Genomic DNA, 18,027 nt, shown 5'->3' on the forward strand with positions numbered 1-18,027 from the left:
GCAAGCTAGATCATGATGGTGTTGGCAGTGCTGCATCCATTCGACTTGGCTAGTAATGGGCGACTTTTGCTGGTCTAGAGTCCCATAGTCAGCGCTCTAGGCCGAAACGTTTCATGTGAATCTCATTCTAAAGACTGCAACTTACTGGAGTGATGCGGCCATCATGCGCTCAAGCGGGCATTCATGCCCAAGAAGACATACTGTTCCACTTTTAACTTCTCCAAACCGGGCTGGCGACATCGAGCCACTCGGCGCCAAGCAACCGTCAGGTCGGGTCGGGGACTTCATGGACAATCAGGCTCGGAAGCTGCCCTCGGAACAGCGCCGTTCTGTTCGTACTCGAATAGCTACATCCGGAGATAGAACGGGCCGTAGATCTGGGTGTCGCGGCATCCGCCCAGCGAAGCCAAGAGACGCGTGAGTCGCGGTCCAGAGGAAGACCGCGTACCCCTGAACACCAAAGCTAACTGAAGACCAAGCGGAGAATTGCCCAAGACAAAGCACCCTGGTAGCTATTGACCAGGACCGCGTCTGTCTCGGCTGAAGTCCGGAAGACAATGCTGGGCGAGCGCTCGGGAAGAATCCCGTTTTCCTTTTGGCCCACTTCTGGCGGAATGCAGGGCCGACAGACTCGCTAGGAGGCCCACCACCAAGCGAATGTCAAGAGCTTCTTGATCAGCCCAGATGTCGGCATGACCGCATCAGCTCAACAGCGGAGAAACCCGCAATGGAGGCTCTGACAAGTTACCGATGCCAGCGGATTCCTTAGTCGTCACGCGACCAAGGTCCATCGGCTGTAGCTTCGCCAACTGTCGCATCCGACTAGGACAGCTTCGTGAGCCAACTACCATGAAGTTCTTTGGTGGTAGAGAAGACAGCTTCTGAGAGTCGTCGACAACCCAAATTCGACGTCTTTGGCGCAACTTTGGCCGGTCCTCCCAATGCAACTGAGAAATCTGGTATGTCGTTTCGCACAAAACTTCCAGCAGCAATCTTGCAGCCTTTTCCAATTGATACTCCTGGAAAGATGGTCACGTTTGCGCCGATGCAACAGTCGTCTCCGATAAAGACTGGCTGAGCACACTGCCGCCGCCATGAATCGGCGGGTCCTTTACCGTCCGTCGCCGTCATGATCGTTACAGATGGACCGAAGGAAACGCGGTGGCCGATTTTGAGCATTGCATTGTCAAGAATCACGAGACTACCTTGGTCAGATTTCCAGGAATGCGGGAAACACGACGGGTAAGGAAGCACTTACTTCGATTGAGCGAGAAAGTCATCTCCGACCTCAATGTTGCAGCCGTACCCAACTGTCAAAGGGGTCTCGACCCGTGGGGACTCACCGATCTTCCCAAAGATCTCTCGGAGCAGAGTATTTCGGAAGGATGACTCTGCCACAGGCGGAGGCTCTGGAGGGAGGTTGCTGTTATACTTGAGTGTTATCCGACATGCACGTCTTCTCAAGTCAATCAGTGCTGGGGCTAGACAGTCGTACCTTACATTTGTCAGCAAAGGCGGAAAATGCATTCCATGCATGTGGGACTCACGGCTGCCCAGATATCATCTTCTCGTAGTCGTGGCGCCCTACATGACGCCCTACAGCACCCGAAGAGGGTTCCACAGTCTCGGCGACAACAGCTTTCGTTCTTGTTGACATCATGCCAATGCTACGGAGGGAATCTTCGGGATAACTTCTGACGGCTCCCACCTACCCAGGCCATCGTTGAGGATGCCAAGACGCGACTGACCTCTACGTCGCTAACAGAAAGCCGGGGTGAGGTGCAATGGCGGAAGACCGGCCCATAGTCTGGGTTACCGAGGCGCCTCTGTGTAATTATTAAAGTCTGGGAAGTCTGTTGGCACGAAGAAGAGCTGGTCCGTGATTCAGAATCCAGTGCCACACATGAAAAGCCCTGGATACGGCGATGGCGAGTCACTGGACGCCAGAGCCGAAGCATGTCCTGTGTAAATGAGACATGGATATTACGTATTATTTGACAAACGAAACTCGAAATAGTGAGAGAAGCAGAGTTGAAATATGTACAAAGAAGACCAAAACCGTTCAGCTGTAATCCACCGTTCCTTCTCTTTTAATCAAGATCTTCATGCGACCAAATGTTCCAAAAGCATTGCGGATACTCGATCGTGGCAGCCGCGTCAAAAGGCTTCGGAAACTCCGGATCATCCAGCTTGCCATCAGACCCCTTCTTTTTGTAGCATTCGTAGTTGTTGACCATGGCCGCTCGGAAGTCTTTGATCCACTGCTTCATGCCGTCGGCTTCCGTGTCTCCGATAGTCTTCCACACCTGCTTGTCGGCAACGTTGATTTCGGTATAACCCATCGCAAGGCATAACTGGAATATGGTTAGGAATCGCGCGTACTTCGTGTCTGTGGGGGCAACTCACATCATCGTGCCAAACACGGGCTGACATTGATTCGCAGGCCTCTTGACTCATGTAGACCAGTTCATTCTGCGGCGTGTGGTCAGCTTTCCAACCCGTTTGATGACGCGAACATGACTTACGTTGTAAACTACCTTCGCTTTCGGTCCAGTGACGAGGAAGATGTACTGTCTCTTGTTGTTGGTCTTGATGGCCTTGACCAAGGCATATTCTCTCTGCGCGACTCGTCAGTAAGCGATTTCCCGCATCAAATATAATGACGGTGTTAAGAAGAAACTTACAAATTTTTGGAAAACGTTTTGCGCCATTGCATCCACCAAGCTGCCAATCAACTCTGAACTCAGCCATGCACCATCGGCGAACTGGTGCTGGATATACTCCTGCATCGAAGATACACCGGCTCTCTCGAGCATCTCCCCGGACAGCGGCTTTCCATTCAACGTGGCTTCAAGGGTACTCCTCGCTCTGTCCGATATGGCCGAGAACATCTTGGTGTAGCTCTTCTTCAGGTCCTTCTCGAGGTCTTCAGGGTCAATAGTGGGCTCGTTCAAGTCGTTGGTGGCGGTGATGGCAATGACACCGGCTATCAAAGTCATCGGGTTGACAAACTTCCCGAGGCCGGCCGCCGTGGTTCCAGGCAAAGCGTCTCCGATCGTTCCCGCTATTCCCGCCAGACTGGTGAAGAGGCCAACCAGCATGTTCAGCGTGGTGATGGGGTCTTCACTGGGAGTACCGTACGTGTCCACAATGTCCGTGATGTCGCTGCCGAGAGCGCTGACACTGTCGTTGACCATCATGCCCCACCATTTGAACATGCCACTATGCAAGTTGGCAATCTGCTGGTGGACGAAGAATGCCTCGTTGGGGTCGTATGTGGAGCATTGCGAAGTCGGCGGCGTGCAAGTTGTTGAGAAGATGCCGCCACAGTCATGCTGGGTGCCAAGGATGTCGTACAGGTAGTTTGTCGACCAGCCATCCGTGCCATGTGTCTTGAAATACTTGTTCAGATGGTCAGCAGCGCCTGAATTCTCCCAGGTGTTTTTCAGCGTCAACTGCGTCGTGCCAAGGATCGGGTAGGCACAAACGCCATCGGGAACTTCGTCATCGCCATCGTCGTCCGGTCTCACAGGGAGCTGCGGGTCGACCACTCCCTCCGGATCATCGCCTTCGACATTGCTCAGACCACACGCCGGGCTGAAGGATGTCTCGGCAATGTTGTTGAGGGACTCGAGCACGTAATGCTCGTCAGCGCGCCAGTCGCCCGAAAGGTCGGTATAGAAGAGACAAGTGCCGGCAGCGAGACCAGCATAAGCCTTTTCGGTCTGCTGGCGCCAGTAAAACGCAGATCCCAGAGGTCGGCTGCTGTCTTCGCCACCATTGTACCAAACAAACGTGTCGCCCGAGAACTTCTCGATCCACAGGAAGTCGTCCTTGCCATCGCCGTTGACATCGGCAAAGCGCAACATTGCCCGGTCATGGCCCTCGGCGACTTTGATCTGGCCAACGTCCTTGAAGCTTCCGTCATTTTGGTGGAGAGCTCCCGAGACGTATCCATCTGGACGGAGGCACAGGAAATCGGCTCGCTTGTTGCCCGTCAAATCCGCAAACCGGACGGCCACTAGTATAATTAGCACCCATTGTCATCTCAGACAGAATTTTTGAAAACCTACAGTCGTTGATACCAACTCCTCTCTTCTCCCCACAACCTGGGCTCGGGGCGGAGGTCTCGCTGAATTCCCACTTGTTTGACTTAGGATAGTTGTTGATGAAGACTCTGAGCGCGTTTGTTTCCGGGTTGACGTAAATGATGTCGCACGCGCCATCGCCATCCCAGTCCGCGAGGTGTAGGTCCAGTCGATGCATCGCCGAAGGGGGCGTCCATATTACACCGGGCGACCAGTCCCAGAATCCCTCGGCGTCATTGTCGGAGATGGCCTTCTTGCCTCGGTTCATGAAGAGCTCCATCTTGCCGTTAGACCATACCCACACGTAATCAGAACGGCCGTCCTCGTGTCCGACCATGTTGCAGTACTTGTTACCGTCCATCTTCAGCTTGGACGCGCCACCGCCAGTGTTCTTCCAGATGCGCATCTTGAAGCTGTGATTCCCGTTCGAGAGCTTTGTGTGTTCGAGGAAAACGTAGTCCTTCAGGGAGAGGTTGCCGAAAGACGAGGAGCCACCATAGACTCGGGCGAAATGAACGCGCTTGCGCAGATCGGACTCGTCCTTGGTGACATAGCCAGGAACACCCTTGTGCGTAGGACCGGTGCCTTCAGTCTCGAAGAAACCCTGGCGCCAGGCGACGTTGAGGCCGTTTCCTTCCACTCCCTTTTTGCAAGAGCGGCTGTTGGTGAAGGTTGTTGTAGCACCAGTCTTGTCGGTCCAAAGCCAATCGTCGCGCCCCTAAAAGACCAGTTAGTCCAAGTCCTTTCGCATGTTCTCACATCAAAGGCAGGCTGAACTTACATCTCCGTTGATGTCGTGGAATTGAACTCCGGTGATGTCGCGAGTGTATTGGTCGGTCCATCGAGTACCCAAGGCCTGCCAGTACTTGGGCTTATCGTCCACCCAGCCGTTACGCCAGACACTAACAGTGCCAAGCTTGTCGATGACAATATAATCGCCGCGTCCATCGCCATCGATATCGCCCATGCGCACGTTGGATCGACTCGAGGTCTCAGCAGTCTTGATCTGCCCGAGAGCCTTGAAGGAAGGTGGCTTCCCTGCTGATCGGTTGCCGTCGCCGTTGTTGATCGACAGGTGTGCGTTGCCCTTGCTGTCAATGCATACGAAGTCATCCAGGCCGTCGCCGTTCATGTCGATGAAGTATTGGCCGGCAGGCTCGCAGTACATGCCCGGAGAGAGGTCAGAAACCTGGGCGAAGTTGCCCTTTCCGTCTGCCGAGTTTGCCCTTGTAGGGTGTTAGCCGATAACATCCAAAAGAATGAGTTCGTCTCAACTCACCAAACAGCAAAGACGTTCTCGGTGCTGCTGACTTTGACCCATGCAACGAAGTCGTCGTACTTGTTCGAGTACAATCGAGCGAATCGCCATTGGTCTCGATCCCACTCGCTTTCGGCAGTCCGGACGATCTACTCGGGTTAGCCGACATTCAAATAAAGGCTTCGTGTAATTTCACTCACTCCCATCTCTTCGCTGTAGTGACGGTAGACGTCATCGTCGTTGCCAGTGCCTCTTTGTGTCTTTCCACCAGGATTGAGACCAGTGCCAGAAAACTTATCGCAGACTGGATCAGCCACCTCGAACTCAGTAGATGGCGGCATGACCTGGCCGGTCGCAAGAACTTTGAGAATGCCCTTGTAGAAGATGTACGCCATCTTTCGATGCCCTTCGTCCTGGAAGTCTGCTGTTAGCCAAGTCACAAGAGCTGGTTCGTGATTGAGCCTTACGTTGGGATGCGTATGAGGGTCTTCCTTGTCGGTGTAGTCTCCCCAATTCTCCCAAGCGTCGATCCATCCATGCTGCGATCCTTCCTCAGGATCCATATCAGCCAGGACGATGCACTTGCCATCGCCCTTCCTGTCGTTGACCAGTGTTCGGTATTGGTTGTTGATCGTGATTCGCTGGACAGTACCAGTAGGGTCCGACGTGTCAAGGAGGGTGGATAGAATGACACAGGATTCGCCCATGTCTTCAGAGTTCCAGATGTCGTTGAGAATATCGTTCATTCGGCTGTACGCGTTTCCTGTGTCGATGTTTCGCACCGCATCGTTCGTGCCTCCGTTGATAATGATCACGTTCGCCTTGCCGGGAATTAGCTGATCGAGCTCCCACGAATGATTCAAGTGCCGGCACTTACCTTGTATCCGAGAGCGTGCTGGAGACGCGTGCGGATTTCCGTGAGAATGTCTCCCGGAACAGCTTCATGGTCCTGTCAGAAATTATTAGCCGAGTCGTGATGAACATTTGAGGCAACGCACATTGTCCTTCATGGTACCCGAGTTTCTACCGCCGACCATGTCAACTTCGTAACCGTCGAATCGGAGGGCATCTCTCAGAGGCTTCCTCAAGCTGGAACATGTTAGCTGACGGACAACATAGAACGCGTTATCTTGTCAATACCCGTTGCCATTGCTGGATCCAACACCGCTCATGATGGACGCCCCGAGCGGCAAGATGCGCAAATCAGGCTTGTCAGCGCGCTTCACGACAGAGGGTCCGACTGGCCCAAAGTCCGCGAACGGATGCGATTCAATGGGAGAGTCATCGCGACGGTGGTCGAAGTTTGCGGGAAACGCGACGGTCTCTGTGAGCAAGCCGGAGCCCGCAAGAAGCAGAGCGGTTGTCCACCAATACATGGTGTTGTGTGTGCGTGCTTGTCGTCGGTGTCGATCACGGCATCAAAGAAGACTGCTAAATGATACGGTCAAGTAGTTTTATATGATCATGTCGACCTCAGTGGTGTGAAGAATCAACAGAACCCACCCACCACCATTAACTGCTGCCTGTTTACTGATTTCTCCAGCCGAAGACCTCATGATCACTTAGGCTTAATTTTTTTTAAGATTAAGTCTTAAGAACTCTAGACTCATGAAGATAGTAAGCGAGGTGCCCTTATGGCACCCGTCAAGTGTGCATGAAGTGATCGTGGACCCGAACGCCCAGGGTTGATGGGACTTATGAAAGGGGGAGTGGGGAACAGCCAAAGCCGCGAAAGGCATCCAGAACGTCTATCGCGAAGTCCTCAGCGACGGTTCTTCAACGACCCTGGTCGCGATCCTTCAACTACCGGCAACAATCGGGGAGTTAAACCTTTCTCTCTGCCGCTGATGTCCTGCATCAGAATCCGAACCCCGGGTCGGGAGACGGAGGCAGCCAAGCAGCTCGGCCCGGTGTGCTTGGCGGAGTGCACGCGGAGCGGGGTGATGCTCGGAACTGGGGCTTTCGACCGGATTTATTGCTGATGGGATTCGCTCTCCAAGCTGGACATGGAAGGTGAAGTGGGCTGCTCTCTGTCCATGTAAGCTTAATTGGCCCAAAAATGGCTGCCTGCTCTTCTGTCCGCTTTGCCCACAATTCTTCCCAAAGTTCTTCCTGCGGAATATCGCAATGTCTTTCATCCTCGGTTTCGTGAATGAACTAGGCACCCGCATTCGGGAGCTCGTACAAGAATCTAGGCCATCTCCGTTATCTAGCCGCGATGAAAAATTTGAATGCACATGGAAGTTCACCGTAACATTACCGTGGTGTTGCGGCAGTTCAATCAACACAAGGAATTATTATTGTTAATTATTCTAGTCATTGGCTTCAATCATTCAACATCATGCTCATTCTTCTTCCCGTCCTCATCAAGACTTGGTCGGTCGCTCAAACGTCACCTCTTGTGTCACAACTGTTGTTGTCATGATCTGTCCGATAACCTGTCTCTCAGCAGAGTCTCGTTGGCTCTTCAGCCGGTTAAGCTTGTTCTCGGGGCTCTTTGATCTGCTGGCAGTTACGGTGACTGTGTAGTCCTTTGATGACTCGGCCTCGCGAGCGCCCATTTCGATGTCCTCATTGTGGTTCAGGCCTTCCGTGCTGCTTGATGATGGCGGCTGCTGGCTCTTGTACAGCGGACCGGTGGCTCTGTCGTTGTGGCTCGCTTGCACATAGGGGTTTGCGTATCTCGATGGTCTGCCGCTGCTCTTGCCATGGAAAGAGGACCCGTTGAAGATTCGAGGCAGAAGGGAGACGAAGATCGGTCGGAGAGTCGGCAGGCATGCTGCTAGGATTCCAATGGTGACTTCCAGGAACGACCATGTGGCTGCATCCACGTTGTCCCAGTACGGATCCTTGGTATCGGCTGCGACGCGCAGGGTTCGGATCCGAAGGGCGGAGATGATGCAGGTACTGTGACACAGATCGACGTTAGCATACATCCTGTGCGCTTACACCTGCAGCTGCTTAGTTCGTCTGACTTACAAGAATCCGAGGCCGAACACCAGGAGTAGCATGCGCTTCTGCCGGCGTGGGAGTTGGAGCGACTTGATGACGGGAATGGGCATGCTGAAGATGACGAAGTCGGACACCAGGTTGACGCCTGCCATTGCGTACCATATCGTCAGGTAGTCCAGACATTTGCCGTCTATGCTGTCGTCCCAGAACTTGGCGACTGGGTAGCATACTAGTGGCAGAAGGATGGAAAGCGTGAAGGTCCAGAGCCCCATGAAAATCAGGCCCCCCATGGTCAGCTTTTGCATGATCTCGTTCGCAAAAATTCTGCGGTATTGGAATAGAATCGAAATCTTGACGAGGCAGATGGCGATGTTGTACACAACGACGGAGCTGTAGAAGGACTAACGACATTATGAGTACAATGCTTTCAAGCAGATGTCAGAGCGAGGTGATGTACCTTCATGTATGGAACGTAGTCCTCGGGAGGTGGTACCCATGAGTGAGATCCAAGGCCGTACTGTCCCTCTATTGGTTGATCATCAGAATGCTGCACACCATCATATCGAATCACGGATCGACTCACCCAGTCCAATAGCTACTGCAGAACCAAGTGCAAGTGCCTGGCAAACTCCATCAGCTTCTTTGTCCTATGCAGGTCGGCATTGAGAACCTTCGACCTACCTGTGCCGCTATCATGACCAAGTCATCCATGCCAAACGTCCGAAGCATGCATAGTCTCGTGAACGCCCTGAGTCCGACTGCGACTGATGATAGTACCGAGCCAACGATGAGGATGGCAACGATCTCGCCGAATCTGGACTCTCCATCGAGAGAGTGGTCGATGTTGTCCACCGCCGCCCCATTCTGGGCTTGCTGCCTCGCATCCGGGTATGCTGTCGGTAGTATCGCCGCCATGGTAGTGGTGTTGGCTGATGTAAGAGGAAAGAACAGTTGACCAAGAAAGGGGAGACAAGACGCCGCAGACGAGACGAACATTCTGTCTTTATTATCGCACCAGTTGGTCTTCCCTCCCCCGGGCCACACACCTGCAGCCCTGCCAGATCGAAACAACCCAGACACATAAGACGTCTCTCCACAAGACAATGTCTTTCTTCAGGCTCGTTGGTGGGATAGGACAGCGCCGGCCGAGAAATTCTGCATCGGCATGGGGTGTACCTCACCTCGGTTGAACGTCGTAATAGAGGCTGAGTGCGCTAGTCGAGGGCAACTCGATCTCCTCGCGTAGTGGCATTGGTGCCCTGAGAAGGCCGTCGTGCAGGGATTGCCTCCGATAGTTACCAGTCCTGGGAAAGGAGATGAGCATCCCGCCAGGCCCACCAACGAGTGAGAATCGACCACACCCTAGGCCGTAGGGTGGTAGCCCGATGACCAGGGGCCCTCCCATGTTTCGAGGCTTCTGCCCCAACAGATGATTCCCCGGTGTGAGATGACCTTCTTCGCGGGCCAATTGCAGACGCAGCTCGCCGACCGGGGTTTACAAATCGAAAAGATGCTTGTGCCGGGAGGGAATCCTTCAGTTGGCTGCTGCTGCTGCTGCTGCAGAACATCAGGCCGATTCTTCTCTGCTGCCCAGACGGCGGCCCCTGAATGAAGCAGACGATCGCTTGCGTAGCGTGTTGATGGGCTCTCCAATCAGCTTCGACGCAGGTGCGAGGCCTGCATCTCGGGACTTGTGTCAACGCAACGCTCGCCAGTGGGATAACGCTTTTTAGGTTTTCTTCTTTCATGTCGGACGGACTTGTGAGTTCCCGGCAGACTTGGTAAATTTGCAACGACCCTGCCGGGTTGTGGGAGATGCTGTGATGAGTGACGTGATGAGGGCCACAGAATCGAGGAACATCACCGGCGGTGCGACCTCGGCGTGTGGTGGAGGTGCTTACTATGGATATGGTCCCGCGTCGCAGAATCTGCGCGGATTCCGATCCTTGTCTGCGGCGCATGTGCATACATTTCGCTCTCTTCTCTCCTTCTGGAAAACCTCTCGTTCAGACATTGCGCGACCTCCGTGAACCACTGAACATTGCTTTTTTCGCAGCGGGCTTATTGCCTCGTGTTGGAACACGGCCCACTGTTCCGATGCTCCTGAAAACCGGTTGCAAAAGGGACTCATTTTAGTTCCAACGGCTGAAGAAGAACGTGCGGCTTTGAAGAGTTCTTTCCGGTGGTCCGGCGAGCCGACGAACGAGCCGGCGCAGTTGAGAACAGATTTGTGGCGTTGTCAGTGCGAAAGAGTCGATGATCGCAGCCGCTAAATGTCAACTGACATTCTGACAGTGACGATCAGCCCACCTCGGAACCACCGCGCGGTTCTCTGATGATGCAAAAATCCCCATTAAATTCACCGGAGAGAACCAAAATTCGCAAGCCAGAGGACGAGAGATAAAACTAAATCCTTAGAAGCTTCAATAGTTCCCAATATTCTCCTAGTGATCGGCATTGCGACGAAAATCTTCTGCCCGCAGGGTGGATAGGAAATCGGCCGGTAGGTGCCGATGGGATGGCCATCACTCACAGCGAACAGGGCAAAATAGCCCAGGCTGGCTGCGCAATTCAGCAGGTCCACAGAGGTTAAAAGACCCTTTCTCAGGCCTCCGATATTCCCGGGTTGCAAAAGAAGATTGGTGTTGGAGGATGGAGAACCTTGTGGGTGGCAGTCAGGCCTGTTGTGAGGGCCACGAGGGCACCGTGGCCGGCGATCGGAATCAGTGGACGTGAGACGCTCACGTTACATCGGCCAGGGACGCGATCAACAGATGGGCATAAGGCTGGGTCTTAAGCTCTGCGTTGCTGGACCAAAGAGGGTTTTTTATGAGAGTTGTGCAATTTCACCGTGTCTTCACTTGGCCCAATCCGTCTTTCGGCGCTGATCAGTTTCCTGAAGTTGACGATGCGGCCCCTGTAGTGCCCACTTGGTGATGGCGACGTGGAATCGCGAATTGGGGGCAGAAATTCACGTGTCTTTGGGCTTGTCTAGCACGAAGAGCGGGAACTCATTTCAACTCGCCATTCCCGCCGTAGATCCGAGCCTGCACTGAGGGGTCGAGATGATATCAGGTCCCGCAAGATGGCTCACCGACAGAGAGCTAGTGGTCATGTGAGCGTTGAGAAAAAACGTCCATTGAATCTGTCTGACAGGGAATAATTACATCTTCTGCGCCCGCATCTAATCACAGCACCCTACACAAACTCCATCGGGTATCAAAACCTAAAGCCTGGGCGAGGGGTCGGGCTGCCCAGCCTGGTCGATGCCTTCTTCAACGGCCTTGATCTGCAATGCCAAAATCTTAGAGAAGTACCGGCAGATGGCGAGATTGCCCCCCATGAACCAGAATCCGGGGTGCCCGCTCCGCCGCCACATGGTCCTGAACTCGCCCTCCTCGTCGAAGCCCCAGACGTCACCGATCCTGTCGGCGACCTCGTCGCCAAAGATGTTGCGCGCCTCGGTCCTCATGTTCTGATACCCGGTCGCGAAGATGATCTCGTCCGCCTCGAGCTCGGAGCCGTCGGCGAACCGCAGCCCGCGAGGCAGAATCTCTGTGATCTCCTGCCCTTGCTTGATCTTGATCTCGCCGTCGATGATGAGCTGGCTGCATCCGACGTCAATGTAATACCCACCGCCCCGCTGGAAGTACTTCACGAAGAAGCCCCCGCCGCCGGGGCCCATGTCGAGCTGGAAGCCGACCTTCTGCAGGCCTTGGAGAAGCTTGGCGTCGTTGGCGTTTTGCAGCTCTGTCGTTCCGATCTGGAGAGACTTGAATAGTTCGGCTGGTAAGCTCCACAGCCATAGGTCTGCGTCGTCAACTGGTGGTGAGTCTTCGTCGTAGAGGCCCTTGAGGCCGATTTCTGTGATGGAGGCTGAAGAGACGACACAGGTCGAGCTGCGCTGCACCATCGTCACGTCGTAGCCATTCTCGTAGAAGTCCTGGGCGATATCATGGCCTGAGTTGCATGATCCGACAACCACAGCCTTCTTGCCCTTGGAGTTGGGCTTCGCGCCGGAGAACTCGGAGCTGTGGCACAACCGGTCGCCTTTGAAGTTGCCCATCCCCTTGATGTCGGGGAAGAACATCTTCCCAGAGTGGCCCGTTGCCTGGATGACATGTCTTGGGTGCAGGACTCGAGTCTCTTTCGTGCCATCTGCCTTTTGGCGGTCGAGGGTCAGAGTCCACTGCCTCTTGGAATCATCCCAGGATGACTTGGTCATTGTCGTTGAGGTCCACACGTTCAATTCGAGGAGATTGGCATAGGACTCAAAGAACTCGGCGATCTTATCTTTCGGAGTGAAGATGGGCCAGTTTGCTGGAAAGCTGATGTATGGTAGGTGGTCGTACCAGACGGGGTCGTGGAGAACGAGCTGATGGTATCTGTAGTTCACGAAAGTCAGCAAAATTCATTCCTAACATGGCGATTTCCATACCTCTTGCGCCAGCTATCGCCAACCCGACCGTGCTTATCAACTACCAATGCATTCACATTGAGCATCTTCAACCGAGCAGCAACAGTCAATCCAGCTTGACCTCCGCCTGTTTATGTGTGTGAGCAATCTCCTCGCCGCAAAGAGGTACAGGCCTACTTACCAATGATGACAACCGTAGGCTCAGTGTCGGTGTAGTTGACCGTGTCTTCTCGCTTTTCCTTCCAGTTCTTTCCGTCTCGGATACCAACATGCTCAACGCCCTTCTCACGGCGGTGTCGGAGAGGCTCTTCATGACCCTTGATCTCTCTGAGGGCGGTGAAGAAGCTGAGAATTTCCCACTTGCCATCAGACTCGATCATACGAACGACACCCTGGCCAGGGCCTACTTGGGTGTTCACATTGATGAAGAACTGCAGACATTGTACCTTGCCGTGAGCGTCGAGGGCAGCCAGGTGGGGAGCTCGGTATTCGGTAGATGTGTCGACGGCGACCTCGGTAAGACGACAACGGTCGCTCAACAGCTTTTGGGTCTTTTCCCTCCCCTTGAGAGTGCGCAGGTCCCAGGATAAGCAGAGGTGGTCGCGCCAGTAGCCGTCTGAGACAAACAGGTCTGCGAGAGCTTTGTAGTTCTTAGATCGCAGCGCGGCGCTGAAGGCGTTGATGGTGTCCGCCGCCACTTTCCCCGCATCAACCGATGTCGAGCGAACTGATGGGGGATACGGGCGGGCAGGAAGGTTTACCGAGCCGGGCTCGATCCGATCATTGTGAGGAAATGCTCCAGCCATGGTGCGTGCGTGCAGTTGTTCGCGGATAGGACGATCTAGTCGTGCGTGCGTACGAAAGAGAAGTCCGGGCCTGGGATAATCGAAGCTATCGTCAACCTTGGAGGTCCAGCAGCAACATTTATGAACAATGCTACCCCTCACGAAGAAGAGAGAGAGAGCTTTCCGTTCCTCCGCGCCGGAGGCTGAGTCGTGACATCACCTGACGGGGTTCATCGCGACACGTAGGATGAGGGGTTCGTCCGGGGATAGATCGGCCTCATGCTGCTGTACGCCCGTAGACAAGCAGCTCTGTGTGCGAATATGCGCCAAAAGATGCGGGTGTCCGCCCTGTCCGACTCAACTAGTTTCCCCAATCTGTGGAGTTTCGTTGGCCGCGGAGCTACCAAGGTTGGAAACCAGAGGTTCCCGTCTGTTCCCCCGCGCAGGGTTCTGTCTCAACCTGTCTCTCAGCTGCAGCCGATAGTGCGCAAGCAGCTGCCCTCCGTTTGGGCGGGCGCGCGCGGGGGTCCCATAACTACAGCGCGGGTCTCGCGGGGAATGTCCCGGGCAAATCACAGAAGCGGCCGTATTGGAGACGCCTAGGAGGAAGGGATGCGTCGTGCTCGAATAGCTTTGAAGTATGCCTTGATACGGGCAGTTTGGGGGACCCACTGGCGGCTCGAATTACCCCAGATTGGGGGGCGGGTGCATTAACGCAGGGCGGGTGGCACGCTGCTAGTTTGCCTGCTTCTCCGCACTTGAATTCGCGGGGTCAAGCAAGGGAGCTTGCTTGGGCTGAACTGCTTCTTGGAGATTCTCCAAGACTGTCAATGTTGGGTTACTTTCATCTTGAATCTGGCATGTTGACAGAGGTCTTGTATTAGATTCAGCAGTGATTTGGAACTGTCCATGACTCCGTAGAAAATGACCAGATTCAAAACGAGATACATAAGAGGGTGCCGATGCCATCACCATGTCAGCATCCGTGGGGGTGAGTGCGGGGGGATTACGGCGACGTGCATTAACAAAATCCGGGGAAAAGGAAAAAGCCCGACACAGTCTGTTTCCGGGCGCTATTTCCGTATCTTTAAGATCCGCATGACCCAATTGCTCGAGCAGCAAGCTGACAGAGTTTGTCGGATTAAAGGAAGCCAGAATTTCTCAGTCGAAATTGTCTTAGTTCAGGACTTGGTCAGCCAGACCGCTGAATAACCCCTGCAGATCATGTTTACACGGCCCTTCCTGGGGGACCCACAATCAAAGGGATGTTGGAGACCAATCATTGTCAATTGCGATACCAAGTGAACGTTGTAGAGATATAAAAAGTCTTGTTTTTTCAAAAGTGATGTCTTGACAAGTCTCCGCCTAATGACTGGCCACTGACATTCGGGTGTAAGAGCCGGCCTTCTCGGAATGCGGACACGGCCTTTGGCCCCATATCGGGCATTGGTCGGAAGCCCGGACCCGCAGCACCGGCTCCGACCATACTGTGAGGGTTTACAGCTGCTAATTTCGTCCAGGCCTCCGACATAATCAGCAATAGCATTGTAGCATAAGTTGTATAGACGAGGTCAGTAAGGTCAGTACGCTACCGCAGACTGTACAATAGCAAAGAAATGCTTGCATCCTTGGGATAGAGTCTTGCTTCTATTCTCCTAATTGATATCCCCTTCGGGTGATCTTTTTATTTCCAACTAAAGAGCTTCTGCAACCCGCTTCTTCTCTTTGTCTCTTTTTCGGCTCTTCGTTCTTCCTCAAATTTATTCCTGATCTCGGCTTCTGTTCGGCTTCTCACTTCATCGACTAGCCGGTTCTCGGCTTCTTTTGCCGCCGTCGCTGCAGCATCGGCATCTTTTATTGCCTTTGCCTCTGCCTGCTCCTTATCGTGAGCTTCTTTCCTTGCATTTGTCTCCGCCTTAAACCTATCGTAAGCGTCTTTGAGTGCTTTTATTTCCTGCTCTCTCATGATATCGGCCTTGGCTCTTTTCTCGTCTTCCATTCGTCTCGCGATAGCGTCTTCGGCGGCTTGTCTAACCTTCTCCTCCTGTCTGTTCTTTTCCTCCTCCTCTTTTCTTGCCCGGTCACTACGAAGAAAAGCTAGTTCCTCCTGCAATCTTATTTTTTCCAGATCGTGTACGGGGCGCTGGAATCCAAGAGGGGACGACGCCGGCATTTGCGAACGACGGTATGATCCATGTTGTGGGCTGTAGCCATAATCTTCGGCCCTTGGCCCTGGATATGGAGACGAATATCCTGGCATTCCCCAATAACTATCTTTCGGCGGCATCGGATTGTCCGCTGTGGCCTCAAACGGTGCACGCGGCGCGTTTTGGTCGTAACCGCTTGAATCGAACGTCGCCCGCGTCCCAGAGACCTTTGCCGATGGAGGTACTGTAAATTCAGGCTCTGCCGTCGTGTTTTCTGTGGCTTCTGGTGCAGATGATGCCCCCTTTCCTCTCTGTTGAGAGGCGCCACTCGCTGTTGTAGAGTTGACCTCCTCTGATTGTACAACAGTAGGGGTATCTCCCTCGGCATCATCGGGTACCGTCTCTTGTCTCAGGTTTATGACGACCATGACAAAACTCGAAACGGTCTTTTGTAGGCGCATATGGTCAGCGATAACCATAAATTGGTCGTCAGACATGTCATCGATAAGGTCGATGGCCGGATTTGTCTGGTCTAGCCGCGGCGGATGACTCGGTAGAAGGTCAGATCCCTCTCCATCCGAGCTACCGTCTTCAGACTGATGATGTAAAACTTTCATCATTGTCCCGTCAGCTGATTTGTCGCGGTCAATATCCTCAATATCCTCCGTAGTGGTGCGCATAGTATGTGGCAGCATTTCGGCCTCAAGGCCAGATTGATCAATCATTTTCAGCGATGAGATGCGATATGAAGCCTGCGTAGCCTTGGCAATTGGCAATCCATAGCAAAAGTATGTGAGTGTAAGAAGTGCTTGACCGAATCATTCTCCTTCTCATTGAACTTCAATTTGATCGTGTCCTTTAGTAAAGTGCAAATCGAAGAGTTCAGACACGCCAAAACCAGATCGCAGAAGGTCGCCAATTCAGCTTTGTGGTCATGTCAACCAAGCTTCCCAAAACCAACCCAAGGAGGCCTTGACGATTTTTACTCCTTTTTGAGACGGAACCGATTGTGTATTCGCATATTCAAGGTGATTTATCAAATGGGGATGAAACATCATCCATCCGTACTCGCAAACCGTAGCAGACTTCCATGCCTAGGCGTAATTAGTTGCGTATCGAGTTGGCGGATAAGCAAATGTCTCATGCAATATCGGAAAGTGTATGCATTTAAGAAAATCAAAAGTCGTTACTGTGTGGCGGATCATAGCCACATCATAGGTGGGCAAGAGGCACTAATAAGCGAGTGATGTCAGCGATCAGGTGTCAATGTGGCTAAAACCTTAACGATACCAAAGACTTCTAAAACAACGCGTACTCCTCTTCTGATATTCAGAGAGACAAAGTACTTCGAGCTATCCTAATCAGACGAACTTCTAGAATTCCTAGACCCGTCCCAGCAATCCACATTCCAAGTTCAGAGCACCATCCCCAGTATTGTCCAATGTCCTCCTCGCCACCGCCCGAAGAAAAAAAGCAAAGCCGCAAGGACCAGATCCTTGCACAAGCCACAGAGAAGCTCGAAAAGGCACAACAAGAAGCCGAAGCCGCCAACGAGGCCCGCCAGCGCAGCGATGCCGTCGAAGACGCCGACGAGAAGAACAAGATACTAGCTGAGGCGTCTGAGCACGACCACAAAGCCAAGGCGCTGTCGCGGGACGCGCAAAGACTGCAGAGCGGCATCTGGCAGGGTGGCTTGGGTGGCGCAGGCATCGGTGCCACAGTGGGCGTTGGGCTGGGTGCCGGTGTGGGAACCGTCGTGACTGGGGTCGTTGGCGGCGTCGCGGCCATTCCAACGACGGCAGTCGGGCTCTTGGTCGGCGTCGGCGCTGGTGCGATACATGGGCCGTGGTACAAACTAGGAGGAGATAAGAAAGAAGAGGCTGAGAAGGGACAGCCGCAGGCCGCCGGGGGAGACAAGGATCACGAGTAGAGCGAGCGGATCGCTCCGTCCGAGCATGAATATTCAATTTCCAGCGGGTATATTACAAGTTGAGGGAAATGCATCCATATCGACACGACCATTATGACGGAGGACCAAGGTGCACATCTGCAGAGGCACGGAAGATTGATGAAGCGTCATAGTTCATTTGGGTATTTGGTTTTGGTTTTTGTCTAGCATACACGATACCCAGACAGCCAGGAGAATAGAATTATTACGATATTGCCCAATTTCTTCCGTGTATTATTCTTCTGCAGAGATTGGTCTCGATGGTGGTACGGGTTTGGCAGGCGGTCGAGAGACACACACACACGTCACACTAACCACGACGGGCCAAATAAGTGTCTGCGTCATTCTCACCATAGGCGCCGTCCCGCGCTCCCGAAATCCAACGCCATCGATGTCGGCTCCGCTGCGGACCCGACACTCGCTTGGTGTTCC

The 18,027-nt window shown here is 53.5% G+C and overlaps 4 protein-coding genes across 4 annotated transcripts; 1 reads left to right on the forward strand and 3 right to left on the reverse strand.

Moving 5' to 3' along the window:
* Positions 1–2,090: 2,090 nt before the first annotated feature.
* Positions 2,091–6,722, reverse strand: COL26b_010763 (uncharacterized protein; the record flags this gene model as incomplete). Its single annotated transcript, XM_053183450.1, has 11 exons — positions 2,091–2,354; positions 2,526–2,618; positions 2,685–4,021; positions 4,074–4,806; positions 4,870–5,314; positions 5,368–5,495; positions 5,547–5,759; positions 5,814–6,167; positions 6,224–6,295; positions 6,345–6,435; positions 6,487–6,722. The coding sequence occupies 11 exons, from the start codon at positions 6,720–6,722 to the stop codon at positions 2,091–2,093; spliced, it is 3,966 nt and encodes a 1,321-aa protein (XP_053032601.1).
* A 990-nt stretch (positions 6,723–7,712) lies between these two features.
* On the reverse strand, positions 7,713–9,213 carry COL26b_010764 (uncharacterized protein; the record flags this gene model as incomplete). The annotated part of the gene is made up of 3 exons (XM_053183451.1): positions 7,713–8,253; positions 8,326–8,699; positions 8,980–9,213. The coding sequence occupies 3 exons, from the start codon at positions 9,211–9,213 to the stop codon at positions 7,713–7,715; spliced, it is 1,149 nt and encodes a 382-aa protein (XP_053032602.1).
* A 2,311-nt stretch (positions 9,214–11,524) lies between these two features.
* COL26b_010765 (uncharacterized protein) lies at positions 11,525–13,521 on the reverse strand (the record flags this gene model as incomplete). Its single annotated transcript, XM_053183452.1, has 3 exons — positions 11,525–12,683; positions 12,737–12,842; positions 12,897–13,521. The coding sequence occupies 3 exons, from the start codon at positions 13,519–13,521 to the stop codon at positions 11,525–11,527; spliced, it is 1,890 nt and encodes a 629-aa protein (XP_053032603.1).
* Positions 13,522–17,088: 3,567 nt separating this feature from the next.
* COL26b_010766 (uncharacterized protein) lies at positions 17,089–17,577 on the forward strand (the record flags this gene model as incomplete). The annotated part of the gene is made up of 1 exon (XM_053183453.1): positions 17,089–17,577. The coding sequence occupies one exon, from the start codon at positions 17,089–17,091 to the stop codon at positions 17,575–17,577; it is 489 nt and encodes a 162-aa protein (XP_053032604.1).
* Between the last annotated feature and the right edge of the window lie 450 nt (positions 17,578–18,027).

This window comes from Colletotrichum chrysophilum (assembly GCF_026319265.1).
Source record: "Colletotrichum chrysophilum strain AFK26 chromosome Unknown scaffold_120, whole genome shotgun sequence".
Taxonomy (NCBI): domain Eukaryota; kingdom Fungi; phylum Ascomycota; class Sordariomycetes; order Glomerellales; family Glomerellaceae; genus Colletotrichum; species Colletotrichum chrysophilum.